Here is a 21,595-nt window from a genome sequence, read left to right as displayed (position 1 = left end):
CATGCTTTTTCGAGAAATAAAAATAATAGTTTTCTTCTTTTTTCTTTCTGTATAAGATATACAATGACATACATAATTATGAAGGTCAAACCTAGTAATATTTTATAACACTCCCTCTTAACTAGGGAGGTATTCATAATTCCACAACCATAAGAAGGAAACTATTAAATTGAAATATTCTCATAAGAAGAATCAGATTGATAAGCCATGTTTAAAGCATCAACCTCATAATCATCACCGTCAAATAGCAATATATCAAGGCCTTGACTAACAAACTGTAACTCTCCACAATATTAGAGCACAATGTTGGGAGGCATACATATAGAAACCAACATCATGGACTCTCAAGGCACATACCCCACCCACATGTTCACTAGGTATGTCCTTCTAGGACTATTCTTATCTTGTATTCCCAATCCTCAAAGAATATAGGTCCTCTTCGACCACTCTTATCTTGGATACCCTGTCCAATCCTCAAAGGGTGTTGGTCCATAGGACTACTTCCTATCTTGGCTTTCCAATCCTCAAGGAGTACCAATCCCATATTCTTATCTAATCCTCCATTCTCCCTCCTAGTGGCTCCACTAGACGTGTGATTGTTAGTCCTGGCCTAGTGCATGACACATGGAAGATATGGTGGCCATCATCACTCCTTCGCAACCAAGGAGGGGATCCTTACTCCTTCTCAGACATGGAGGAGATTTAAAAACATGATTTTTTGGTAGAAATCACATAGGAGAAATTTATGCTGATGTGTTTTAAACCATCCAGTGTGGTTCATTGTCAGGACAAGATGAAGATGAAGATCATGGCAATAACTTAAATAGGGATCAATGTAGAGATACTATAACGGCTATAATAAACGGCTATTTTACTAATAATATTATTTAATTTATAACATTAATTAACAGGAACAAATTATAATAATTAAATCAAGACATAGACTAAGGAACGAAAAATTCAAAGAACAAAAAGAATTAAACATACAAAGTCAAACCTCAAACAAGGAATGAAGTCATTTTTTTATTATTATTACCAACCATAATAAACAGCTAACTATGAAAATATTATTTATTTAATTAATAACATTAAATACTAGGAACCAACTCTAATAATTAAGATCAAGAAATATATTAAGTTTCAAAATAAATATAGAAAAAAAGAATAATTAGAGTCATACATCAACAAAGGAGCGCAGTCAATATCCAATGGAGTTAAGAACGTATAAATAATTAAAAATAAACTAAATAAAATTCATAAATGAATAAATTTCAACCAAAAATAGTCAAAGTAAGAGACACTAAAGTATTAAGGCCATAAAATCAAATCAGGAAGCAAGGTACCAACCATCGACGAGGGGAGAAGAAGGGCAAGGGAGGGACGACATGTGGGTGATGAAGGACATCTAGGAGAAGCAAGAAAAGAAGAAGAAGACGAGGAAAATCCAAAATGGATAGATGATGACAGAACTGTGGGTTCGAAGAATAACCAGGATCAACAGGATCAACCGAACATCGATCACTAGAGGTCTTAACGGAAGAATAAATCTGTGAAATGCTGGAAACAACAGGTTGTTTAGGATGAGAGGGAGGAACAACAGAGAGGGGAGGAATCTGAAGTGGGGACATCAAAAGGATATTACAGCTAAAATAAGAGCCAGACCCAACTTTACCATTATCACTTAGGATGGAGGAAGAACTAGAGACACAACCAACCCATGTTCGGAGAGCATAAATCTGATCAATATTAATTCTTCTCATGGAAGAACCACGAAGGGAACTGACCTCATTAGGCTATGATTTTATTTTTTCTAAGAGCTGAATAAACTTCTTGGACTGCTTCATTTTCCAGATATCTTCCATACAACAGGATTTCAAAGTCAAGCATGCCTCGATTCGGGACCAAAGGGGAGCAAATATCTTATTGGCAAGCTCCAAATGCAGGGAAAGAAAATCACACGAAATAAAATCAAGAATCTTTTTGACCCTGCCAATCTCCAAGCGAACAAGTCCCATACTAGCATTAAAAAATATACGAAGGTAACTAGAATTATCAAGAGGGTGCTTAATCCGAGCAAAAGAAAGAACACGAGATGAATCTCTACATCGCTTTAAAAAATGTCAGATCTATCTTCAACTTGGAAACCCTTAAGCGAGACCATTCAAAATGATGAACTTTAACAACCATGGCCCTTCCGTGTAGGGTAGTAATTTCTGAATTCGGGCTTTTGTGATCCATAATGATTTAAAAACACAATTTTTCAGTAGAAATCACATAGGAAAAATTTCTGCTGATGCGTTTCAAACCATCCAGTGTGGTTCATTGTCAGGACAAGATGAAGACGCTGCATGTAGATCATGGAAATAACTTAAATAAGGATCGATGTAGAGATACTATAACGGCTATAATAAACAACTAGTTTACTAATAATATTATTTAATTTATAACATTAATTAATAGGAACAAATTATAATAATTAAATCAAGAAATAGGCTAAGGAACAAAAAATCAAAGAATAAAAAGAATTAAACATACAAATTCAAACCTCAAACTTATTATTATTATTACCAACCATAATAAATGGCTAACTATGAAAATATTATTTATTTAATTAATAACGTTAAATACTAGGAACCAACTCTAAATAATTAAGATCAAGAAATATATTAGGTTTCAAAATAAATATAGAAAAATAAGAATAATCAGAGTCAAACATCAACCAAGTAGCGCAGTCAATATCCTATGGAGTCAAGACCCTATAAATAATTAAAAATAAATTAAATAAAAATCAGAAATAAATAAAATTCAACAAAAAGTAATCAAATTAAGAGAGACTAAAGTATTAAGGCCATATAATCAAATCACGGAGCTAAGAAAAATTAACCAAAGTCTAACCAAAAAATATAAATACTTAAACGGGTCTAAGAACATGACGATAAAGACAATTCTAAGAGCTAAGAAAGATCCCTAAGAAAAATCTTAAGAAGAAACAGGTACCCACAGAAGACAAGAAGAAACTTTAAAAACTTAAAAACTATTACGAGGACAGGATAGGGACCCAACTTCTGCTAATATTCTAACCATCGTCTCTATTCAAATTAGTGGGCCTTTTTTCAATTTCTAAGGCCTCCTTGACTTTTCCATGATGGAAATGACTAATCCTGGCAATGACTTGAGCATCATCAATGCAGAAGTGATGCTTGGTTTTTTCTGCATGTCCTGCCAAAGTAGAGGAGTGGGTCTTGCCATACCCGATGTCAGCGGCGTGCTCACGTATCCTTTGATTAATTGAGCGATCGGTCTCACCTACGCAGGGAATCCCACAAGAGAAAGGGATAACACAAACACCTTTCAATTTTTTAGGGTCTACCGAGTCCTTAACAGATCTTAGGGAGCTCCGGATGGTATTCATAGGTATAATGGTTGAAGGAACCTTATGTTTCCTAAGGATCCTTGCAATTTTGTCGATGGTCCCTTGGATAAAAGGGAGATGAACACCAAAAAACTGATCCTTGGGTTCTATCCTAGCCTTAGGACCTTTTTCGACTTTGAGGAAAGCCTTCGTACACTGGTGTCTACTATACCCATTATTCAAGAAAACATTCAGGAGGTGCTCTTTCGAATTATTAAGATGGTTTCCATAAGAAACTCTAAAAGATCTAGTCGCTAAAGTGTTGAGAACACCAAGCTTTTGAGTTGGGAAATGATGATAATTAGCATGAATATATTGCTTCATGTGAGTTTTCTTCCTAAAGACTTGATGAGAAAAAGAGCCATCACCATTCCTTGAAAGGAGGACGTCAAGGAAGGGTAAACTACCATTGCTTTCAAATTCCATGGTGAATTTTATGGAACTAGACTTATTATTAAGATGAAGGAAAAACAGGTCCAATTCTTCTTTACCATGGGACCAGATGACACAAGTGTCATCTACAAACCTCTTCCACATCTTAGGTAGAAGACGAGAAGAGGCTATGGCCTTTGATTCAAAATCCTCCATGAATAGATTAACCACCACAGGGGAGAGGGGAAACCATTGTGATATCACAAGTTTTCTCATAGAATTCCCCATCAAAAGAAAAGAAAGTAGAGGTGAGACAGATGTCAACTAATCTAGTTGTATCAGGATCTATAATATGCTTAATGACTTTAATGGCCTCATTGATGGGGATGTTAGTGTAAAGGGAGACCACATCAAAACTCACAAGCTTGTCATCGGGATCAAGAGTAATACCCTTTAACTCATTCATAAACGATGCAGAGTCCTTGAAAAAGGATTTCGTACGACCAACAAGGGGCTTAAGATTTAGAGCTAAATATTTAGCAAGAAGATAAGTCGGCCCTCCTATTGTGTTGACAATAGGTCTGAGAGGATCCCCTTCCTTACGAATCTTTGGGAGGCCATAAATTATAGGGGTAAGAGGGCTACTTTAGATCTTCTTATGACCGAACGAGCCAACTGAGCTACTAGATTTTATAGCAAGAGCCACATTTTTGGAAATCTTCTTCAAAGGATCCTTATTAAGTTTCTTGTAGCTCCCGCTATTACAAAGGTGGTCCAACATCTTCTTCCTGTAATCCTCTCTATCAAGAATAACCACAACACCACCCTTGTCGTCTTTGAGAACAACAACATCCTTGTTACTATTTAAAGACTTGAGAGCATCAAACTCAAGTTTGTTGATGTTGTTATTGGGGGGCTTAGCCTTTCTAAGAACAACAACACAATCATGTCTGATGATATCTTTAGTGACGTTTGGTAAGTCTCTAATACCATATTCAATGTCACAAATGATATCGTCGACCAAGATCTTTTTAGGAGCAAGGGAAAAATTTAAACCTTTCTCCAATAGAATAAAGATCAGAGGGTCAAAAGAAAATCTCGAGAGATTGACAACCCTATTACTAGAGGGGGAAAGAGAATTAGAACAAACATTATCAAACGAACATAAAGTCATACCAATGACTGACTTATTGTTACTATGACAAAAAATATTCTTATTAATAACATTAAAAGGAGAATCATTATTTTTAATATTATTATTATTTTTATTATACATCTTATTTCTATTAAAGTTTTTTTTTTCTCAATTGGTCTACTCCTATTATTTATACAAAAAGTTACAGCGAGGCAGGCCTCGAGATTTCTTGCCATGAGGTTGGCATGTAGCAAAAACTTGACATTCTGACTATAGAAACTTCAAAATGACTTACAACAGTGAGCATAATATCCGGGGACATTGAATCATACCAGACAGACACAAAATCTGACCCAAACAACGTTATCGAACTGGGTGAAGCATTGCTGTTTCAAGGATCGATTTTTACATAGAGATAGGCAAAAAGACCCTGACCTGAGACATGAACAAAAGCCTGAGATAGACATGAGCTTTAACTTTGGAGACAAAACCTTGGAACCAGAGGCGCTGACTGTCAATCTTCATCTGAAGTGGTTGGCTGTTCCTCTATGACCCTGCACCCAAAGTGACCGGAGTCCATGGAGTCAGAGGAGCGGTTTGTAGAGCTGGAAGGCTCGCCTCTTGTGCTTGGGCCGACATTGGCCTCAAGGTGCGTGGTGGGCAAGCTTCCAGTGTCTTGGTGCGGGGTGGCAGTTTGAATTTCCACCTTTTGCTCCTCCGTAGGCCCCTGATGAACAACACCCGAACCCGTGTTGTGCTCACATCTTTCGATGGTGACAGAGACGATAAAAGAGGCATTCACTAGCAAATAGGGAATACGATAGCGGGCAGTGGGATGCACATGGTGCTGACAGGCTTCTCCTCTATCCCGTCCACGACCTCGACCTCTGCCGCTTCTTGTTGCTGGGTAGGCCGACACTTCTTCAGGGGGATCCAGGGAGGACGAGATATGCTGGGCGGTGGCTCGACCACGTGAACCTCCGCGCCGGCTAATCATACGCATCCTTTCTTTCGGCATGCTTGCGGGATTGAAGCAATTAAAGGGAGGAGGGCAAGCAGAAGATCTGTCGCGGGATGAAATCGACGAGGGGGCAGGAAACTGAGCCTGAGGAAAGTAGAAGGCTTTAGGAGGAGGAGCTGAAGGGAGGCTGAAGCAGTCTAAAGCGTGAAAAACTCTGCAGAGCAGGACCAAACCGGAGGAAATCTCGTCATTTACCAGAGCCGCAAGGGAGCTTACAGGCAGTCGCTCGCTAGGAGAGAAGCCCAAGACCGCGACCTGGACTGAGCCGAGAGCATACCAGAGAACCGTGACAATGAAAAAGAGGCGGGGCGCCATCGTTCCTATGACCAAACAGAGGGTGGGCAGAGTAAATGCTGCCTTAAATGCAATTGTGCGAAGCCTGTCGTCCTTGCCAAGGGTCATGTGCTTCACGCAGGTGGGCTGCCACCTGCCCATCTCGCCCGCCACCAACAAACCTTTGTGACTAACAATCACCCGCATCCGGGATTATTTCTATTAAAGTTATTAACAACCATATCAACATTATTAATTTGTTATTCAAAAAATAATTGATAATATTATTATTATTCTTATTATTACTATAGTTATTAATAATAATAAAACTATTATTATTATTATTATTGTTAATTTTGTTATTCAAAAAATCATTGTTAATATTATTATTATTCTTATTATTACTATTATCATTATTAATAACATAATTATTATTATTATTAAATGGGATTTTATTACCAATATAAAGATTATTATCAATACAATGATAAGATCTACCCATGAAACCTCCAGAAATCACATCGCCGACAAGGAATCCTCATAACCGCTCAAGGAGGTAGGGTCAACAGAGCCGCTGACCAAACGAAGCCATGAGAAACAAGTTGAACCAGAGCTGGAGATGGTAGACTCTGATAGGGCCGAAGAGGAGAACGCCCCCGACTCTGCTGTATCCACTGAGAAGTCCAATGACGAGTCCAAAGGGGCTGTCTGCGGTGTCTTGAGAACCGAGCTGGCATTTTTAGCTAGAGGGAAAAGTAAGGAAGGGAGCGCTAACAACTCCTCACTAACCAATGATGACAGTTGACCAACCATCGACGAGGGGAGAAGAGGGGTACGGGAGGGACGATTGGTGGGTGATGGAGGACATATAGGAGAAATAGGAAAAGAAGAAGAAGATGAGGAAAATCCAAAACAGATAGGACGGTGACAGAGCTACGAGTCCAAAGAATAAAAAGTGTTATCACCAAAATCTGACCCTGATAGGCTGTTCATCAAGTCAATCTCAGTGTAACTATTTCAAACCAATATTTTGGCTGAGGCTTAGCCTCCTCAACCTGAGAGGGCTCTCTCAATAGGTTTTAGATTTTTGATTAATGATTAGATGGCTAACTCTAGGAATAAAAATGGACAAAAATGTATAACTGGTTGAATCAAATATTAGCAAACATCTATTGGGCTATGGAGTCAAGATATTCTTCAACAAAACATCATAATCAGCTAAACATGGAAGTCAAGGCACTTGGAGTTTAGGTTTATAAGTAAAACAGTAACACAATGAACAAACACAATTTACAAGCATGGGAAGGAAGTTAGAGCATTTTCCAATGAATTCTGAGTAACACATGCTCATACCACTACAAATAAGTAATTGAAAAAGGCCATAGAAATATCAAACACATAAACCCCTTGTGAATCTTGAGTAGTAAAATTGATCTCAGTAGTAAGTTTGAAAAACACACAGTCAGCTACAATAACACAAATTCTTTTGCTAATCAAATTGCCAACCCAGAGGAATCCGATTTCATGCTTCATGTAGAGTTTTTACAACCTTGGATTCTATGATCCATCCTTAGGAGAATTTGAATTTCTAAAATTGACACCTATCTACTCATAAAACAAACTTCTTAATTACAAACTGACAGCTAACTGTCTTTTAGGAGTCCTAATACAAATAGGAGTGAAACTCCTAAAACATGTTTCAAAAACCTTATCTATGACTTAAATACATTCTTTGACAGTTTATAATCCATGTCTTCGACCTTTATGATGTCTCCAACATTGTTACAAACCTTGCTGATTCATGACCTAACTGTCCTAAAAACAAGGAGACAGAGTTCCTCCTTTTTAGCCCTTAATCCTTTATGCTTATCTTCGAGCAGTTTTGCTGGCATTGATGATTGTTTCATATATGTGACATGTGTTAGCAATCCATTAAAACTTCAGTTTTCCACCTGTGCAAAAATAGAACCTCGAACAAATGGAGAAGAAGATGAAACATGACTGCGCTATGAAAATAACCTGTTTTCGTAGCGCAACTTTTATATCACTGTAAAATACTTCTTTGAACCATTCTTTCTGCATCTCTGCAATCTGAAACTTCATCTATGATCTTCATATGTCTACCAGCAACATCAAAACTTGAAACTTATCAGACCTTACCTCCAAAATACATATATAAAGTGCTAAAAGTTCACCTTCAGCAGTTTCGTAGCGCGCTACGAAACTACTGTGTATGCTCTTTTTTCAACACAGTTTTCAAAAATTGAAGTTTGGGGATTTTCAAAATTTCATAAGGACTGATATGATCACCAAAAACCAAAACAACTTAACTTTATAAGATGTTCCTCTTCAAAGAATGATGTTATTTTTAATATCAAAACTAATTTAAGAGATATTTTTTATTGCCCTTTTTCATCACCCTGTTTCATTGTTGTTGTAGCCTCTCTTCAGATTTTGTTAACTATATTTCTAGGTCTTCAACTTGTCTCTTCAATCTCCTGTTAGTAGCTCTCAGCTAAACATTCATCATCCTTACAAATATGTCTTCTTTAATTGTAGGTACAATCCAAGTAAAGTATTGAGCTTCACTGCTAACTATTTCTGGTTTGGAAACTTTTTCAACTTCCTAGAGAGCCTTTATCCTCTTGAAATCTGTCTTCTCAGCAGCATGCCTTCTTGCTCTCTTCCTTTGTCTAGCAATTTCATTATTAGCTTCTCTTAACCTTTCTCCCTCCTCAAGAAACAACCTTTTCACCTTCAGCCACTTCATCAACCAATAAAAATAACTCTGTTTTTCCTGAAAAAGAAGGCTGCACTCTTGAGCTCCTATCTCTTGATCCCTGATAGCTGTTACAAAAATGGAGGAGGTTTTTGTAGATAAGAATGTTTATAAGAAAAAACTCTCAGTTTTTTGAAAACTAGCTTCAGTTGTCCGGAATCTGCATTATAAAATCATGTATAAAACAAGAAAAATTCAGAATTCTGAAAATAAGTCTCAAAGGAAACTTCGAATATCCAAATTGGTAGCACCTGTGAGAAATTTGAAAGAGGTTTTTGTTCCTTGTTATGTTCTTAGAAAAAATATCCTTAATATTTTTGAAACTAATCTTCATTTGCCTGAAAAATCCTTTTGAAACCAACAACTCAAAACAATACAAGAAACACACAAATCCCCTTGCAGCTCCTGGTATAAATACATATAACCTGTTTGGATGAAAGCTTGTGTGAAGCCGAGGTCTTCCATGATTAGTTAACTCTCTATAGGCTCCTATCCAAACACATATCCTTCTTTTTCTGCTTTCATATTTATGGCAATTTCCCTTTATAACCCAAACTGCCATCTTAAAAATATGACAACTGTAAAAAACTATTTGGACAACAAGCTGTTTGTCACAAAGTTAACTTTTCAAAGGTGACAGTTGACTGATACATGCAAAGGTTGAAAATTAAATGGCAGAGAGGAGCTTGGGTAACTTGCTTAAGGAATGATATTCGAATGTGGAGATAAAGGTGACAAAATGAGGGAGTGGAAAGCAAAAAATGGAAAATGTGACCTATTTGACCATGAAGTGAACCTAAAGGACTTTATTTGGAAATGAAAGATGATATTTTAAGACTTCAAACCCTATCACTTACCCTTTTATCAAGACTAAAATGACTTTTAGACCTCCTTGAAATCATGACCAAAAACAGAGCTGACACAATGATGTTTTGAGAATTTTTAGGTGATAACAAAAAGGATCAACAGGATCATATGAACATTGATCACCAGAGGTCTTAACAGAAGAATAAAGCTGCAAAACGCTGGAAAAAAACAGGTTGTTCAGGATGAGAGGGAGGAACAATAGAGAGGGAGGAATCCGAAGCGGGGACATCGAAGGGATATTATAGCCAAAACAAGAGCCAGACCCAGCTTTATCATTATCACTTAGGATGGCGAAGAACTAGAGACACAACCAACCCACGTTCGGAGAGCAGAAATATGATCAATATTAATTATTCTCATGGAAGAACCACAAAGGGAACTAACACCATTAGTTGTGAAAAAGATTTTTCTAAGAGCCAAATAAACTTCTTGGGCTGCTTCATTTTCCAGATATCTTCCATACGAAAGGATTTCAAAGTTGAGCATGCCTCGATTCAGGACCAAAGGGGAGAAGATATTTGGAAAATGGGATTGAACACCAGAAAAATGATCCTTGGGTTCTATCCTAGCCTTAGAACCTTTTTCATCTTTAAGGAAAGCCTTTGTACACTGGTGTCTATTGTACCCATTATTCAAGAAAACATTCAAGAGGTGCGATTTCTCATCATTAAGATGGTTTCCATAAGAAACTCTTAAAGCTCTAGTCGCTAAAGTGTTGAGAACATCAAGCTTTTGAGACAGGAAATAATGGGAATTAGCATGAAGATATTGCTCTATGTGAGTTTTATTCCTAAAGACTTGATGAGAAAAAGAGACATCATCATTCCTTGAAAGGAGGATGTCAAGGAAGGGCAAACTACCATTGCTTTCAAATTCCATGTTGAACTTCTTATTCCCTCTCAATTAGGGAGACATCATTACAATCCTTAGTTGGTCTCATACATCATCAATACAACAGCTACTTGTTCTTCCACGTAGATATAGTTGTAGCTATAGGGCTCTTTTCTCATATTACATCAAACCTGGGCTTCGACCTTTCTGGATTTCAAACAATTTATGCAGCCAATTTATCTCACACTTTATCTTCATGATAAGTTTTTTCAGATCATTAAAGCACCATAACATATCAAACTTCGATCTTCCTGGATCTTGTCAATCATCAAATAGTTCATCTGTCATTTTCAAGGAGCCAAACTTCCTCACAACTGCTAGCACATGCCTTCTATTCTTCAGAGTTCTACCTCATATTCTCCAAAGAGTGATATCAACTTTCCAATATCAATTCTTCCCTCATGCTTATCCAAGCCATCAATAGTAGCATCCACACAGTCCATGTGTTCCATGATCAAACCAAGTAGTTGGAGGTTCATCATCTCAATCACATCCTCTGCATATATTTTTGCAATATGTACTTTCAGGGAGCCAAATCATATCTCAAACAGATCATCAATATTAGAGTTACCAAATCAGAATAGCCTTTATTCAAGGTGTGTGATCATCCATGTCAAATTCTACTACTTGATCCCTTTTTTTAAAGGTTTTATTAGTCTTGCATATCATCCTTATCCACATCATCATCAAGGAGTCATCATCAAACATGAGTCTTGCTTCACATTGTTCTTCCATCATTCTCATCTTGCTTTCATAACTTTGACAACATTTATTGTGTGCCTACAATTTTCAGCAACAAGTACAACCAAGTAAGAAAATATACAAATACAATAGGAAAAGAGAAGTTACATATCTCTAAGAGTATGCCAGCTCCTACAACATGATGTCAATCCTTAATTTTCCAGAACCAGAGTAATCAATTAGCTATGTTTTCTACTTCTAGGATTTTTCTTGTTCAGGTTCTTGCTAGGGTTTATAAACCCTAGGTCCCTTATTTGTCATTTTGCAAAGTCTTAATGCAAACCATATGAAATTCAGTCCTTCTTCATATTATAAGGTTAGATGCAAAACACTAGAGCTATCACCCCTTTTATGAGATTATATGCTAAGAATATATATATTGGTCTACTTATTACATTACACTATAATTTTCATTAGCTACAAAATAGTAGAGAGTAGACATACCTTTTTCTACCTTTACCTTATTTATTATGTCAAGGTTCAATTATCAAATGTGCTTCAATTCTTCAACTGCAGTGACTCCTTTTGGATGCTATCTTTGGTTGGTCTTCATGGAATTCATATTTTTGGCTTCCTATAGCTCTGGTTTCTTCAACGAATTGATGATAATATTCTTATATAGTGATTTTCTCTCTGATCTCTTTTAAAATTGCCTTGACCTTAGAAGAAAATACTCATATTTCTTGGAACTAACTGCAATCGACCATCCTTTTTCTGTCATTGCATATTAGGGTTACTATAATCAACATATCACCATTAAATCATTCCATCAATCATCAACATACTATCATAAGGTATCGACATTTTAGAGGGATGCATCATCGTCTCTTCAAGTTATATATTTAGGATATATTATTGTCAAGATGAACGATACATTATTGTCATGATGCATTTGATGAGTGTAAATTGGATGCCATAATTATTGAGTATATTATATGCCAAGTATGCTTGTCATCTTGCATTGTAGTTATGGCGAGGAGGAGAATTTTCATAGTTGTCATAACTTATCTTCATTATCATTAACAATTAATATTTCCATAAGTTTAATGTGTTGAAAACTCACACTATTGTTGCCATGTGTTATTGTTGAAGTAGGCTTCATATCTTTCATTACAATTCATCTCACATCAATTGGATATCTATTAGATAAAGACTCATATCACTGGGTATAGAAGTCAGATTGTTGACACTTCAAGGAGAAACCTTAGGTGATTTACTAAAAGAGTCTTGCATTATTGGTTGAGGAGATATCTCACACTAACTCAGAGGCGTAAGTCACAAAACTTGTACAAAGAACTAGCATTATGTATAAGAAGGATTGAATTGTTCTTAGAGTACAGATAGCTTAACCTTTGTGATGAGCCCTAGAAATGGGTAATTATATGGGCTCATATTACCTCTTAATTCGACTTAATCCACTATTCTCATTAGTTTATTGCATGTTTTTTATCATATTTATGCTAATAGAGTGAATTGGGTTAGTCATTATGCCAAAGAGTCTAATGTGTGCTTTATGCAGATTTTTGGTCAATTTTGAGACAAAATCAAAGGTTTAATGAGCATTTGGCAGCCAAATTCGTGGAAGAACAAGGGAGAGGATTTGTAAGAGGGTGTCCCCTTCATTTATGAGCCCTTACCTCAAATTCTCCATCAAAAACTCGAAGCACAAAGCCAAGGGGAAGCCAAACAAGTCAAGTAGGACTGCTGTTATCTTCAGTTCCAGGAAGCCAAGTTCCTTGATTTTAGGAGGCCTGTTCGAGGTCCCCAATTGTATAAATAAGAAGGCTTAGGGCCTCAGTTTTGTTAATCAAATTTTAGTTAGATTTTAGCCATTTGATAGTCTATTTTCGCACTTTAGTGCAGCCTTGTTTCAGCTCATTTTCGAGCTTCTTTTGCAGATAGTTTTGTGATGTAACTATTATTTTTTTGATCAATAAAGATGAATTCAAATTTGAACCAGAATTGGTCTTTCTAAGGGGGCTGTAGCTCTTGGGTTTGGGCCCAACCCAAGTGCCCAATACCTCCTTTGTGTACTTTTATGTGTTTTTCTTGCATTCATAGAATAATTTCTGTTATTTAGGTTAAAATCTTGCTTTGTTACTTAGGTTGTTTTTGATGATTAAGATAGTTGTTCATGCTTCAAGTTGATTTGACAGTTTGGTAACAGAAAATATCCACAAAAAAACTACCAATCAGTCCTTGATCTCATTTCTCCCTCCTCGGGACCATGAATTGAGACCAAGACACACTTGCTGCCACAAAAACATTGTTTTTGCCTTCCAATACAATTGCTAGTGTTAGATTTTAAGTTGGAAAAGTTGATATCAGTTGTGTTTTCATGTTTAGAGCTATTCTTGCTCAGTTTCCATAGCTTTCTTGCATGATTTCCTGTCTATAAACTTCTGTTCATCATGTTTCTAGTTTCTAGGTCATAATTAGGTCAAAATAGATAAATCTCTGTTTTTTTAGACTTTGCTTGGATTAGTGTTGGAAAGTAATGTGCAGAACACCTGTAAGACACTCCAGACTATCCTTCCCCCATCATACAACCTACTCCAGTCCCTCGCTCAAGGTCTCCTTCACTCATTCGCCATACTTTCCCAACTTGCCCTAATTTCTACATTTTTGTGCAACATTGCATTCTTCATCCTTGAACAAATCCAACCATTTTCATCACTCTTGAGTTTCATTTACTAGGTCCTAGACCTCTTAACATCCCTACCCATCCTTCATCTCCACTTTCCCACCGTTTTTCCACCATCAACCCTCTAAAAACATCTTTCGGCTTGTTCTTGTAGAATTTCTTATAGATCCCCTACAACCTCCTGTAGAAGTTCACGCGAGCGATTTTTCAAGATCTGAGCTGTCACACGGAATCAGTCAAAAGTGCGGACACAACCGACCTTCCTAGAAGTCTACGACATTCTAATGACAAACAAAACAAACTGGAGCTATCCTTCTCTAAACATGCATTATGATATGAGAAATCAAGTGTTTCGTTCTTACCTTTGTCCAAACGCTGTTGTTGTAGTCCGTCCTTGCCGATCCGGATGAGCTCCTCCTTCACATCAATTCCTGCAACCACAAACAATCAAACAATTACCAAGCACTTGTATCTCATATAATAAAACATATATTCAACATGCAGACCAAGGAACACATGAAATAACTCATTAACACAAGCTATTGAGAAAAATGAACCAGTTTGTATTAATAACGAAACAAAGAAACTCTTACAACCTAGCCTTGGTGTTGTGCAAGTTCCTCCTAGGGTCCATCAAGGGTTTTCCTCTACTTTGACAAAGCTCACCCACTTCCAAGTAGAATCAAGCAAAGACAATCTCTCCTCACAAGGTTCTAAATGGGAGTCCTAATTCCTGCAGCATTTACCCAAAGAAAATGTATAGCTTCAACCTCCTTCCTTCTGGCCCAATGCCTCTTTTTATAGTGCTCAAGAGGAAGTTAATCAGGTCCACCATCAATGGGATAGTCCCCTCTTTGGATGGGATCACTCCCTTATTGATGGGATAAGTTCCTCTTTGATAGGAGTGCATGAACCATCTGGAGGCGCTCAATACACATCAAACAACCTTCTAGAATGCTCTAGAAATGACCACAAGTAAGTTTTTGAAGATAAAACTTGCGCATTTCAACCTTTTCAGAGGGACGCACCTGCCCCTTTAGATACAGAGCGTCCTTGGACGCAGACCTTATGAACAAAAGGTGCGTACCCGCAGGTAAGGCTTGAGAGAACCTGCGTACCCAGAGATAAACATATTTTATAAGGACTTTCTCTCTTTCTTGGAGTTTGACATGAATAACTGAGGCATAAGACTTGCTCAAGAAGGTAGTATGACTGTTGATAGAGCCATACCGACTGTAAATAGCCATGGTGACATTTTTTAGTGTAACAGATTGCCCCCTAAAGTGCGAAGCCTGGAATAGATTAGGGTTTTGTATTATCTAGGAAGGGTGAAGCGCTTTATCATTTCGAGGATTATCTCGTGGAGAACCTGGTTGGAACCTGCAATTTTCAACACAAAATACATGGATAAGATTATATCATCACTGAGGTAGGCATTCCCATACTCAGATAAAAAACTTTAACTAACAGACTAACTACTCTGATACAGGAATGATTTTGCAGTACATCATAATCATAGACTTTTGTAGACACAGTATGGACGCAGCCATCTGTTTATGATTAGTCTACTTAGATAATGAATACATAACTCCTCGCAGCCTGGATGGTAAAGATTTGATCCAGGGTCTTCATTCCTACTTCTCGAATTGGTACGATTCTATCCATGTGAATAAATGAGTCGATGTCGAACATGGTAGAAACCACTTGATTACCAGTCAATGATGTGAACTGTTAACAAGCATGAGAGAGACCACCAGTAATGTCAATGGTTCTCAAAGTACCCATTACAATCCATGAGATGTGAATGAATGAGTTGATGTCGAACATTTCACGGAACCCTTCGATCGAAAGTCAATGATGTAAACTGACGTCAAAGGCGAGAAACCTGCCGTTGATGCATGCAGACTTCAAGGCACTGACGATTTCTAAGTCATCTCTCTAGATAATGTGCTGATGTCGATAGAAAGTGACCCATTGCGGGCAAGCCCACAACACGAAATCATTGTTCAAGTTGAAGAAATATTGCTGTAAGGACTGACTCAGGGATGGTCAAATGGATGACAAGTATTTTGCAGATGAAAGTTTTGTTTGCAGACCTCTTGGACACATAACGACACGACAGATGGTTTGGTGCTAAATAACTCAAAGTTAATCCCTAGAACCCGGTTGAAGACTTTCAAAAGTGGTTTGATTGACTGTGAGGTAAAAGATTTCCCAACCCAGGTGAATGAAAAGTGTCGTGTCCAAGAGCGGTAATAAAGTTTCTTTTGAGACAAAAGGTAACAAATAGGCTCATTCTTCTCTTTTTTCCCCCACCATTTCTGGCAAGTACCTCTTTATTTTTAACAAGCTTGAGGAGGACAACATATGCTTGATTATAAGCTCATCCTTCGGATGAGTCCAACCTAGTTTTGATTCGAACCCTAGGAAGGAGTGGTTCGTTCCTGTTTGTAATTGAACAGGTCCTTTACTGTGAAATGTTTAACGAGCCCAGTATAGGAGAAACTCGGCGTTTTTCAATTTTAGAGAGTCTGAAAAACTTAAGGAAACTCCAAGTTGAACTTTTTCGTAAATTTGTGTCCCTCAAGCCCGAAAAAGTATAAAATAATACCTGGGGGAACCGCTTGATCTTGCGACCAAGGAGTACTTTCATAATTAGTGTCACTGACCTGAAAAGTAAAAAGCGATCAAGGACACGTCATTTTATTTCCGTATCGAGTTTGAAACGACAAAAACACGGCAATCTTTTCCTGATTTTACGGTCAGAAAAGAGCTATAAGGGGACCGTCTTTTAATTCCGTTTTAACGAGTGTAAAAGAAACGCTCGGCAATCTTTTCATGTTTTAGGAGTCAGAAAAGGGCTTAAAAGATGACTCTGAGGTTTCACTTTTTCGTAAGTTTTAACGAGTTCGAAAAAGGGATAAAAATGTACTCATGGTTTTCATTTTTTCGTAAGTTTTAATGAGTTCGAAAAAATGATAAAAATGTACTCATATGGCCGACTTTCAATTTAATTTACGAGTAGGAAAAGATGGAAAGAACTCGGCATTTTCATTTGTTTTACGAGAATGAAAGATGGCAAAATAATCTCGGTATTTTCATGAGTTTAATGAGTCTTGAAAATAACTGAAATTGACTCTAGATAGGTTTCATTTTTACAAAAGCTTGAAACAGAGAAAAACTATGCTTCATGCATCCTAAGCGTAATTGCTAGAGTGCATGCCCCCCTTGCTTCATTTCATTCAACCAGTTGAATGAAATGAAGGTTTGAGTTACGAGATCATTTGAAAGACTTGACCTAAACTGTAAAAACTGAAATAACTAACTTAAACATACAACCTAACATCTATGAGGTCTAGTCAAACTCTCGACTCAATTAGAGGAGGATTTGTTTCATTTTTTAACGAGCTTGACACAGGAAAAGAACTATGCTCGGATTCGGTTTCATGTTTATGCAAGCTTGAAACGAAAAACTATGTTTGTTATAAGTTCACATGCCCCCAGCATAATGACGCAAATCAAGGTACATGCCCCCCAAGCTTCATTGCATTCAATAAGGTGGATGGAATGAAGCTTTACTTTCAAGGTCTTGGAAAGACTTGTGGGAGTTGTTTCATTTTTTAAACGAGCTTGACACAAGATAAGGAACTATGCTCAAAACTACTCTCGACAATCTACCTAACGAAAAATCTACTCTAAAAACCTTGATTCATTTTTTAACGAGCTTGACACAAGACAAGGAACTATGCTCAAGAAGTTCGCATGCCCCCAGTTTAATGATGCAAAATGAGGTACATGCCCCCCAGGCTTCATTGCATTCAACTAGATGGATGAAAGCAATGAAGGTTTACTTTCAATATTTAACTTGAAAAGGGAGTTGTTTCATTTTTAAGGAGGTTGACACAAGAAAAGAACTATCCTCATACCTGATTCATTTTTTAACGAGGTTGACTCAGTAACAGGAACTGTCCTCATACCTGATTCATTTTTTAACGAGGTTGACTCAGTAACAGGAACTGTCCTCAAAACCCTACTTTCTACAACCTATCTACATATCTTAAAATCTAGCTGATTCATTTTTTAATGAGGTTGACTCAGTAAAAGAACTATCCTCATCAACTGATTCATTTTTTAACGAGGTTGACACAGTAAAAGGAACTTTCCTCGGAACTCCTTGTTTCATTTTTTAATGAGCTTGACACAAGACAAGGAACTATGCTCATGACTTCCAGTTTCATTTTTTAATGAGGTTGAGACTAGAGGAAACTATCCTCACAATCCTTGTTTCATTTTTTAAACGAGCTTGACACAAGATAAGGAACTATGCTCATAACTACTCTCTACAATTTACCTACATAACCTAAAATCTACCGGATTCATTTTTTAATGAGGTTGACACAGTAAAAGGAACTTTCCTCATTCATCCAGTTTCATTTTTTAACGAGGTTGAGACAGGAACAAACTATCCTCGTCCACTGATCATGGCTTCCAACTGGAAGAAAGACATGTCAATGGACATACCTTGATCATGGCTTCCAAGAGGTCTTCATCAGAAGGAAGAATACTTCTCTGGAAGGAACACATGTCAAGGGACTCAAAAGGGATAAGAACATCGTGTTCAAGTAATCCCATAGAGTTTTCCATGTCAATTACCGGATCTAAATCAACAGTGAGAGGCTCACTTACATCGGTAACTGAAAACATAGGACCAGTTGCCACATAATTAACCCGTGGCTGGGTAGATACCACTTTAGAATCAGGAACATTTAGGGGTGTCATATTATTGGTAGTTGAGACAAGACTAGGGAATGAAAGCTGATCTACAGTCACAATACTGCCATTGTGAGGGAAAGACATCACGCGAAAGAGTGTCGATACGACCGCTTTCATTGCATAAACATAGTCTCGCCCAAGGAGTAAATTGAAATCCAAGGGACCTCGAACTACCATAAGATCAATACAAACAGTTTTACCTTCCAAGGTAGTAGAAAACTTAGGAAGGATCCCTAAAGGTTCGCTAATGGTTCTGTTAAAAGCTTTCAGATTCTGCGTAATAGGCGCAAGCTGAGGGGAACCCAAAGCTTTCCAAACAGTTGAGGATAAAATACTAACAGAAGCACCCTCATCTACCTGAGTACGATGTATGTCCCTACCACCAGCCTTGACAATGATTTGGAAAGGGATGGAGGAAGGAAGACGAGGTTCTGTCAGTCTATTCCAATCAAAGGAAAAGACCTCAGTGCTTGCAGGGGGTTCTGTAGAAACAGGTGAAATGCCCCCCGGCATAGAAGAATCTGAAGTAACAAGAAGAACCTGAGCGGTATGAAGTTCACTCTCTAAAGGGAAAGTGGGATCGACTCTCTGTGAAACTGAATCGACCACTTGATCAACTAATGGATCATCAACCTGAGTGACATGAGTTTCACTCTCCAATGGGAGAGTGTGATCGACTGTACTTGAGTTTAGATCAATCACTCCGTCAGTTGACGGTAGGTTGGGAGAAAGTTTACGGTAACCAGTTGGAAATTCTTGCTGTGGAATAGTAAGTTTTTCCAACAATGTTGAGGCTTCATCCATGTGAGGGCAAATGTGAGTTTGATGACTCCCTTTGCATAACTTACAAGGAAACCTAACTTTACCCTTTTTCCCAGGAACCTGACTATCACTGGTTGATGGATCAACGGAAAGTTGATGGGATTTTTCTGACCATACTTCCAAGACCTTTGGAATACCAGGACAATTGACAAGGAAGTGGTCACCCTTACAAATCCTGCAAGGGTATTTGGTTTTACGATGTATGTCGGAATTTTCCTCAACACAACTAACACTTACAGCCATGGTTGGTTGGTTGACTTCTTTCTTATCTTGCTTCTTCTTCTTCTTCTTCTTCTTCCCTTCTTCTTCTTAGCCTCCTGGTTACTAACATCAAGGCTTTTACTAGGCGAAGAGGAAGAAATGGAGGAAGAAAAATTAGGTGAAGAAGGTAAAGGGTCAACAGAAGGTTGGTGATGTTGAGATGGTGAACTCTGTTGAGGTGAAGCATCCGGTTGAGATGGAACAATTGGAGTATTTTGGGCCAACGAAGTTGAAAATAACCATATCGGTAAACCTATTGTAAATCCAGGTAATGACAAAGTAGCCATATAAGGAGGACCAACATTTCCAAAGTAAGGAAAAGTACTAGGATTCTCATTAGGAGGGGTTCCTAGGTTGATAAATTCCGGAACGTTTGCCATGATATTCAACTTCAGTGAATTTTATTAACAATCTTAAAACTAAAATTAACAATTCACAATTTACACCTAACAATTAAAATTCACAATTCACACCTATGGTCTCTAAAAGTAAAAACAAACAAATTAACACGCGCTATCAAATCTAGGAGTCAAACCACACACAAACAGTAAGCTCTCCGGACCGAAAACACTAGTTGGTGATTAAGCCCAACCTCGCAGAATCCAGTACAGAAATAGTGGGTGGAACAGTTACCCCGACAACCTGCTTAATGAATATACTGGACCAAGTTCCTCCACTTTAACCGTCTCGAAGTGAAGTGAACCCCCCGGAAAATCCAAGTGAGTATAACCGACGTCTGCTCCAGGTACAGTGGGACCTTCCCTCCACCGTCACCTCGGTAGAACCCTAAAGATTATGGTCACTAAAGTTACCAATCACAACAATTACACCTGGGGGAACAGTCTAAACTCCGACAGCACACAAGGGTAGAGTAACAAGCTCAATCCCCTTACCGGCTCCTTGACAGTAATCCAAGGTTTACTGATAAGTGACCCCTGGCTCCTCGACAATGGTTAATCCGAGGTTTACCGTTTGTAATACGTACTGTCTGGCGTCGTTCCCAACGAGGGGGGAATGATCCCCTCACTGGTTCGGACACGAGCTCGTGCTTCTCCTTTAAGAGGAGCTTTCCCAGAGTGCAATTGAAACAATTGGATTTATTCTACTCAAGATAAACTATCTGTTTGGTTTTGTAGTCTTGGAGAGTTAAGTACTCACCTACTCCAAGACCCTAGCCTAAGCTATGTTGGTGTTTCAGAGCCCTAGAAATGTAAAAATTACTAGATGAATTTTAATTAAGCGCTGTGTTATTAAGGCTGTTATTACTCAAATGGGTAAATGGAGATGAAACCAATGGTGTTATGACCCGACTCAACTGAATGCAATCGAATATGATAATGTAATCTTTTCAATTCGATGAATCCTAACTAAAGTAAGGAGAGAGTTTCCATTCACTTCCAACAATGCAAAAAATTGATCACTAAGAGAAAATATAACAAATTCTCTAATGCACTAATTTCATCAAGAAAAACTAATGCAAATCAATTCCAAACCATTTTTTTATTTTTTATTTTTGTGTAAATTCAAATCAAAGAAAACTGATCTAAATCTACGATTGATTTTTCAGAATGTAAACTATGCAATGGTAATCTAAGCACAATTCA

The 21,595-nt window shown here is 37.7% G+C and overlaps 1 protein-coding gene and 1 pseudogene across 1 annotated transcript; both read right to left on the bottom strand.

The window, feature by feature from the left end:
* The window catches only part of LOC149178899 (microtubule-associated protein 70-1-like), a 122,770-nt pseudogene extending 118,520 nt beyond the window's left edge, over positions 1 to 4,250 (bottom strand).
* A 180-nt stretch (positions 4,251 to 4,430) lies between these two features.
* On the bottom strand, positions 4,431 to 4,958 carry LOC149178898 (uncharacterized). The gene has a single exon (XM_089422274.1). It carries the CDS (start codon positions 4,956 to 4,958, stop codon positions 4,431 to 4,433), a length of 528 nt encoding a protein of 175 aa, XP_089278400.1.
* Positions 4,959 to 21,595: the final 16,637 nt, after the last annotated feature.

Source organism: Pinus tabuliformis, chromosome 4_1, assembly GCF_031772625.1.
Source record: "Pinus tabuliformis cultivar Carrire ecotype Pingquan chromosome 4_1, CPIR1, whole genome shotgun sequence".
NCBI lineage: Eukaryota > Viridiplantae > Streptophyta > Pinopsida > Pinales > Pinaceae > Pinus > Pinus tabuliformis.
Note: the sequence above shows the minus strand (reverse complement) of the source record. Positions and strands in the feature narration are given on the sequence as shown.

What these genes read in the sequence shown, in the direction of transcription:
- LOC149178898 (XM_089422274.1), bottom strand. Translation starts at nt 4,958, where the DNA reads ATGACTTTATGTTCGTTTGATAATGTTTGTTCTAATTCTCTTTCCCCC.